The 8065-nt window shown below is 41.3% G+C and overlaps 1 protein-coding gene across 5 annotated transcripts in view; it reads left to right on the forward strand.

Moving 5' to 3' along the window:
• SORCS1 (sortilin related VPS10 domain containing receptor 1) overlaps positions 1–8065 on the forward strand; it is a 482842-nt gene that overhangs the window by 170465 nt on the left and 304312 nt on the right. For all 5 annotated transcript variants that reach the window (XM_011363774.2, XM_011363773.1, XM_011363770.1 and 2 more), the window contains exon 2: positions 3554–3621. In XM_011363774.2, the coding sequence (XP_011362076.1) occupies positions 3554–3621 (68 nt within the window). The remainder of the gene's footprint in view (positions 1–3553; positions 3622–8065) is intronic.

Consider the following 8065-nt stretch of genomic DNA (forward strand, 5'->3'; position numbering starts at 1 on the left):
TTAACTATATCACCATGATATACATTAGATTTTCAGAACTTACTCTTTTTATAACTGAAGGTTTATATCCTTTGACCTATATCTCCCCATTTACCCTTCCTCCATCCCCTGTCAACCACCATTCTACTCCATTTCTATGAAATTTTTTGTTGTTATTGTTTTAAGATTCCATATATAAGTAATACTACATAGTATTTATCTTTATCTGGCTTATTTCACTTAGCAAAACGCCCTCCAGTGTCACCCATCTTGTTGCAAATGGCAGGATTTCCTTCCTTTTTATAGTTGAATAATATTTCATTGTATATTAAATGTAATACCACACTTTCTTTATGTAGTGGTTTCTTAATAGCTTTGTACAGAGGTGACGGGGGAGAGGATGGAGTTAGTGGAATTATTCAGTAGGAGTTTTGGAAGATAGACCTTGGAAAAGGAATAGTAGTTTGGTGAGCTCAGGTGGAAAAAACTGGACACAACTCTGGGAAGGGCACCTGTGGTCACTCCCTTGAAGACCCTCACTTATCCCTACACAGAACACTGTTTCTGGTGCCCTCGCACTTTTTAATGAATGGATGATTTGAGAATAGCAGCTTGGTGAGTGAGCATATTTCTTGTAAGTATGGACAAAGTGTTGTTCTCCCCAGAAGCTTTGTAAGCAATGGAAATGGCAGGAGGGAGCCACAGCAAAAATACAGGACAGGTGGCTTATGGTGGCAGTGGCTCCTAGGCTGGTTGGGGGTACTTAGACATGTCGCTGTGGAAAATCCCAGAAATAACTGGGCAGTGAGAGAGATGAGGCACGAAGTCGGTAGAAATTTTCAAGTAATAGATATTTGGACTGTCGTTAGTCAAAGAAGGTATCTTAAAATTTATAGAAGAATCCCCAAATATTATTACCATATGTTCCACTTATTGTTTTGAATACGGGATATTTTGGTACCATGTAGTGGTATGCTGATGGATATTCCATTTTGTGTGAGTGTGTATTCATCTAAATAGCCTTGCTCTCATTGATTGGATTTATAATTAAACACTCTATACTTGGACAATGCTATGTACTTGTACTTAGAGAATTAACTCTATACATGAAAATGGTTTACTGAATGAATAAAAATAAATTATCATTTATATATATTTAAGTACGCATTTCATTTGATTAAGGAATTCCATTCATTTTTTTTAAGCTTGAAAAATACACAAAAGATTGTATATAAAAGGACCAGCATAGGCAGGCAATTACATTTTCCTTTTTTCTAATGGTGGTGGTTTTGGCCGTGGACACTTTAACAGGTGCTAATTCTGTTAATTAACCAGAACAGAAAAACAAACAACAACAAAACAGATATAATATAATGACACATGGATAGTAAAGGGGAAGTAAAGGGGAAGAGAGATTTCAAATAATCAGTTGAAATCATAACTAAAAGTTAGCAGTTTTCCCTCCTTTCTTACTGTGATGGTTGCAAAAACAGAAAGATTAGATCGATTCAAGCAGATATGCTTTCAAATGCTATAAAGGACACTTCTTCTGGTGGTGTATTGATAAACTGCCTGAGTGTATCACTGGCATTTTTGTTTTACTGGCCCAGCAAGAAGAGTCAGAGAGCAGATTTGTACCTCGCTGTCCAACTGCCTGTGACTTGCTTAAACAATTGCTGAGCACTGCATGAGGGGCTCCACACCATTACACACTGGGTTAAAGGGTTCCTTCTCTGAGGTTCCTCTGAATTTCCTCATCAGATGGCTGGGAGACCCAGCCTGTGGCCAGCTGAACTTCATTGTTTAGTTCGCTGCCATATTGTATCAAGAGCGAAACTACCTAGAAATGCTTTACACCCGCACTACTCGTATTTTCTCCGTGGGGGATTTATAGGCCTGTTCGGAAAAATTGTACTGAGGTGAAGCAGCAACATCACTCTGTGTCTTCAAACAAACAGCCACCCTGCTGCTGCCGATCAGCATTCCTGGGATGGTGGTGATTGAAATTTAGCACTTAGAGAGACTTAATTGGCACACAGACCTGTTAAGCATATGCCCCCACCGTAGGCATGCCATCTGATGTGCCCATGGGGTGCCCAGCACCTCACACATGCTCTCATTTTGCTAAAGAAGCAAGTTTTGAACACATCCTTGAAGGAAGCCTGGGCAGTGGTTTAGGAGAGCGGTGGCCTTAGAGCACAGGTCCCAGATCTCTGCCTGTCTTTGTGTTACTATGGTTCTACATTCCCTTGAACTTGGAACAAACCTAAGGTTGTGGTTGCGCACGGAGTTCTGGTTCATTGGCTGTGAAAGAAGTGTTCGAGATCTGCTCACTGATGCCGGTGCCTTCAGTAAATCCAGCCCCGTGCTAGCAGAGTGGAACTCAGAAGGATTTGGCACTCTTGGCAGCTTGCTGTCTTGGAATTCAAGGTTAGGATGTTCTGTGCTCACTGGGGCTAGAACTTATCCACTTGGCCTTCAGACAAAATCCTGGAAATCGATGTCTACATTTTTCTGCTGATTCCGAAACAGCAGGACTGGGACAAATATTCTAGGCTGCGAGTATCAGGGGAGAAATATGAACCTCAACAGAAACGGAGCAGCCCTCTTAGGTTCCTTTCCTCATGGAAGAACGACAAGTAAGGGTGAGGAAGGACATCAGTGCTCAGGGACATGCTGCTCTGTCGAACCTTCCCATGTCCTGGTGCTCATGTACTGTGCGTAACCAGGTGGGCCCTGTTCATCACTGCGAAAGAAGCGGCCTTCTAAGTTGCCATGATGGGCATGAGTTTCAGTGGTAAGGGGTAGAGAGCTCTCTATCACCTTAGCTTTTTTCAGCGAGTGCCACCTGTCCTACCTGGATCACAGACTCCCAGGCCTCATCTGTAGTTATGTTCTCTTCTGGCCTCAGGCGAAATCCTGGGTTCCTAATAAATGCTTAATAAGTGTTTTTGAGTTCTGGAAGAATGAACTGAATAGTTGGGGTTCCTCTGAGTGAAGCAGACAATAGCAATAGGTTAAAATCAAAGGAGGAGTTGCAGAGGAAAAAAAGGGAAGGAATAACCATTAAGAACTTCCATGCTAAATTAGGATAATTTGCATTTATTACCTAATTTAACTTCTCACAGCAACTCTTTCTTGGAGACAGCATATTGAGGTTCAGAGAAGCTAAGTAACTTGCCTGGCATGTCAGAGCTTCGAGGGCTGGCTATACATCACTGCCCTTCCTCCCCCCGAGCCATCTGCTCAGTGGTCACCTTGCAGGGTGCGTGTTTGACAGCTCCATGAGTCTTCCCTGAAGGTGTTAAGCCCACAGGGTAAGCAATGCCTGGGATGGCAGGTGACACTTGCTGTGGGGGTGAAAGAGAGAACTTTGGGGAGGGGATCAGGCTTGAGAGGTTTCATGGAAGGCACTGGCAAACCCTGCCTCAGTCAGAGTAAGCGAAAGCTGTAACAATTCATTCAATTATGTTAAGCGCCCATTAAAGGAATCCTAAGCCCTCCCTTGGGCCATTTCAGCTCTATGAGATTGTAATTGTTTGAGACTAACCATGATGTCTTCTTTTGCTTTCAGGTGATTCTCATTTTGACAAAGCTCTATGACTATAACCTGGGGAGCATCACCGAGAGCTCGCTTTGGAGGTATGGAGATAAATTGAGCTAATTATTACCATGTTATTTAAACGTGATGCCCTCACCTGCTCTCCTTCACCCCCTTTTCTCCTGGTGAGAAAGTTCCTGGCTCTCTGTGCCCTTCTTTCCTGTTTGCTCTCTGTTTCCCTTACACGGTTGGGGTTTATCTCCAGGCAGAACTGATCTTTATTTCTTTATAGACTCCTTCTTTTGGCCACAGATCTTTTTGCTCAACTGTTCATTAGGTTGTCCTTATGTGTTTTGGTTCCTGCAGTTCTCACTGATCTGTGAGCTTATTGGAACAAAAGGGAATGGGGGTGGCTTTGTAGAGGGGATCAATACAACCTCTAGGTCTGCAGAACCCAGGCATGCTCCCGTGCAACACTCTCTCAGCTTCTCTTGCGCGGTCCTGCAGCTCGCTAGCAGCACGCCAGTGCGCTCACACACTTATATGCGTGCCTTTTGCTCTGGGATTCACTCTATATTGACTCGCATATATAGAGTCTAATTAATACTTTTTCAGATGAGTGATACAAATCCTTCAGGGGCAGACTCTTCGGATACCAGCACAAAAGAAAGTCCTTAGAAACCCAGCAGCTATTATCACCTTTTTTCTTGGAGACCTTATAACCTTTTTTTTTTTTTTTTTCATTTTTAAAAATCTGTTTTATTTCTCTCATTCTTGATTGGCTCTTCTCCACCAGCCTGTGTCATGTCCCCATACCTGAGCCAATCTCTGAAGCCCAGGAGAGCACTGCCCCTATTTAGGCAGGTCTGGATCATATGATAATCCCTGAGTCTGGGAGAAGATGCTGTTAACCCCAGAGATAATAGTCAATGATCAGTGGCTTGATGTTAAGCCCAGTGTCTGTTCTGATTCATCAGTGCCTTTGTCATAACAATGGCTAACTGTGTCAAATATCACTTATGATCAGCCTCCCCCCAGCGTGCGCGCACACACACACACACACACACACACACACACACACACATGCATGTACCTACTAATTGGGGATGGTTATACTGGTAACAGAAAAGGAGGGATGGTGTTTGAGCAGTGGGTGTTCACTGCATAAGATCAATGAGGAGTCCATCACCTGTCAGTTCACATGACAAGGGGACACTGGCTACCGGCTTTCAGCTCTAAGTTCTAGAGAGAAAGGCTCTAGTCACCCCATTTATGTGATATTCTACCCCAATATCCTCAACATTGGCTGGGAAGGGAAGGTTGATTTGCACAGGAGCGATTTGGGTCCAGGGCCTGACCTTAGAAAGGAATGCAGTTGTCATACAAGAGGAGGATCACGGATTGGATAGATACCCCAAAGGAACCTACCATATTCTGTGAGGGGTTTGTTCATCAAATTTCGTTTTTACCCAATGTCCGTTTTTCATTAGGTTTGACAGTAGGTACAGGAATCCCCAAATTAATCGTTCTGTGCTTTAGGAAAACCTTAAGAAAACTTGTTGTTAGGCATTTAGGTTATTGAGCTCCTCCTCCAACTAGGAGGTCAGTTTGCAGAGTTATGTCATAAGGAAATTTTGTAACTGAAATAAAGTGGGAAATTTGGTCAGAGCCTCAAAAAGTACAGTCCTTTAATGCCTCAAGGGCCTGACAGCTGCTGTATTATTTAAATTCAGTCTCTGTTCACCAGAATCTCAGTGACTTTGAATAAACTTATGCTTCGTTGATAGATTCCTCTAATATATGTACATATATGAAAGTAAAAGCCAGCTTTTATTCTGCAGTGCACCTGCCATATAGTGTGGTCGGCATATTAGAAAATTAAAAGATATGCAATTCTGTCTCAGTGGGACAGGCTTTTAGCAGCTATAACTCTCAACCTGAGAAGTAGGAAGGGCATGCTGGAGGGACATGAGGAGCAGCTTTTCCTAGACTGCTGAAGCTCATGTTCAACATGCTTCTTTTTCTCTGATGGGGAATTGTTATCAATGCCTCAGTCCAGAAAGAATGTACTTTAATGATTTAAGGAAGGAGATTATTATAGTAAAAATGACATCACATTCCAGTAGTATCAGGCCTCTCTTTTGAGAGAGCTACCTCCAGGGGCTTAAGCTTGGAAAAGTATAGCAAAAATGACGTTTTGACCTTAGAATCAATTTCATTGGAGGATATATGTGTATACACACACACACACAAATATACATACACTCATATATGTATATACATAGATATATATATACACACACACACACATATACGCACACCTATATTTACTTTTCTAACATACCCACAAGAATCATTTGCCATATACGTCCTGTGTGGCAAATGACTACTGTGAGTATTAGAACTGCTCACTATTAGAACTACTCACTTTAATACTTTAAAGTATTATTAGAACTACTCACTTTAATACTTTGTACTATTAGAACTACTATTAGAACTACTCACTTTAATACTTTGATAGAAGAGCACATGTCTTAGTGAAAATATAACTTAGAAAAAAGGGAAAGAGAAGGAAAAATATTTAGAATACTTCATAAGTGTTTTGGCAGAGCTTGTATTTTTGATCAGCTCCTGATGTCCACCTTTTGTCTTTAGAGAGCCTCTTCGGAGGTGCTACTATAGAGGAGGGGTGAGACAGGCCTGTGCGAGTCAAGGATGGTGATCAGAAAGCGAGTTCCTCGTGGTTCTGAGTCATCTAGTTCAGCCTTGCTTGGAAGAAAGCTGACTGCTACAGCGTTGACTCATTTCTCCTACACCAGCTTGTACTATCTTTTCAGAAAACCTGCCTATACAAAACACTGGTGGCTTGGTAGGGACACAGACCAGTTGTTAGAGATTCTCATGGTGCCCACAGCACTGAGTGCAGAGCTTAGCACATAGATGATGTTTAATAAGTATCTGTTTTTGAACAGTCCAGTGAGGACTCCAATTTTATCTCTACTGCATGGTCATCAACGCAAGATTCTATTTCTCATTCGTCTATTCAACATAGATGGATTGATAACTCCTTTAGGCCTTGTATTGCTCTGGTTCAGTGAGGGAAAGGTGGATGAGTACATAGATCAATGGCATATAGGCTTTATTTTCCAGGTGTTCATTGTTTAGAGGTGACAAAGATCTGTGGACTGTTAAAACTAGAGAGAAATGTACTTGCATATGACCTGCCCTATGTAATTGTACTGGGTAAGGTAGTTAAGCAGCCACCCAGAACTGCCAGATCCAAGAATATAAATCTAATATAAATAGACAAAATATTATACAACCATAAGTGTTGTAATAAAGATATAAGTATTTCTTTTTCACTTTGCTCGTGTGTATTTTCTTTTCTCAACTAGACTTCGAGACCTTAAACCCAGCACCTTGATGGTTTAATGATAATGGCAATGGGGCTAGTGATAATCATAATAATGACAATAATAAAAACTAACTTTTATCGAACGCTCACTGTGCGTTAGGCATGGTGCTAAGTGCTGGACATGCATGGTTGCATCCTCTCAATTTGTTTTTACAGTGCGTTCAGTGTCACACAATTAGTAAATAAGAGCCCACACACTTACAGGCATGTTAGTTAATAAACTTTAATCTTTTGCCACTTATTTTATCCTTTAGAGTCCCATCTGCCTTATGTTAGATCTTTCTATACTTAAGAAGGTAAGCAAACAAAATTTTAATCATATGTATATGGTTTTCTAAGCACTGTGACATTCTGAGCAGCATTCTTGTCCAACAAGTAAATATATGAACTTCTCATTTGAGCCCTTATTCTTTACAGCTTTGACCAGCTGAAGAGTTAACAGGGAACAAATGGCAAATGCCTTTAGGATGTTAGAATAGGAGAGAGGCCAAGAGGCAGTTGACCTTGTAGTGATATCTTAGAGCTTTAAACTTCACTGGATCAACAAGCTCTGTATGACAATGTCATGTACTGCTTTATCAAATTAATGAGCTTTCACTCCCAGTCAGTCTTGTCATTGATTATACCTTAATCCTGGAGCAAGTTGTTGATTTGGCTTTGTGTTGTGTTGTTGTTAACTCGGGGAGTCAAACTGAGAGAAAAGAGGGATGATCTGACACAGAACAATTAACTACACCTCAGAATCTTCTCCACCTTACAGTGGATTAAGCTTTGAGATTTGGTAGAGCTGGTGGTTTTACCATATTGAAGCAAGATAAGCTTAAGGGCTGAGATAAATAAAATGTCAAAATCTAAATACAGTATCTCTCAGAAGAAATGTATTCATCTTTTTTTCCCTCTGCCTGGGTAATCAGCACTCTGCTGACAGAAGCTTAGCTGGTGAGAAAGCCCTGGGCAATTCTGGAAGGACTGAAAGCATATTCTCTTAATGGGACACACAACCTTCAGTGCCTGTCACAGAGCTTGCCTGACACAGAGCTGACTTCTTTTCAAATTCAGTGGTATCCTATTTTCAGATTCCCATGAAACACAAACAATCTTCTGAACAGATCTCCAAAATTATGCACTTG

Source organism: Pteropus vampyrus, unplaced genomic scaffold (genome assembly GCF_000151845.1).
Source record: "Pteropus vampyrus isolate Shadow unplaced genomic scaffold, Pvam_2.0 Scaffold89, whole genome shotgun sequence".
Lineage (NCBI taxonomy): Eukaryota > Metazoa > Chordata > Mammalia > Chiroptera > Pteropodidae > Pteropus > Pteropus vampyrus.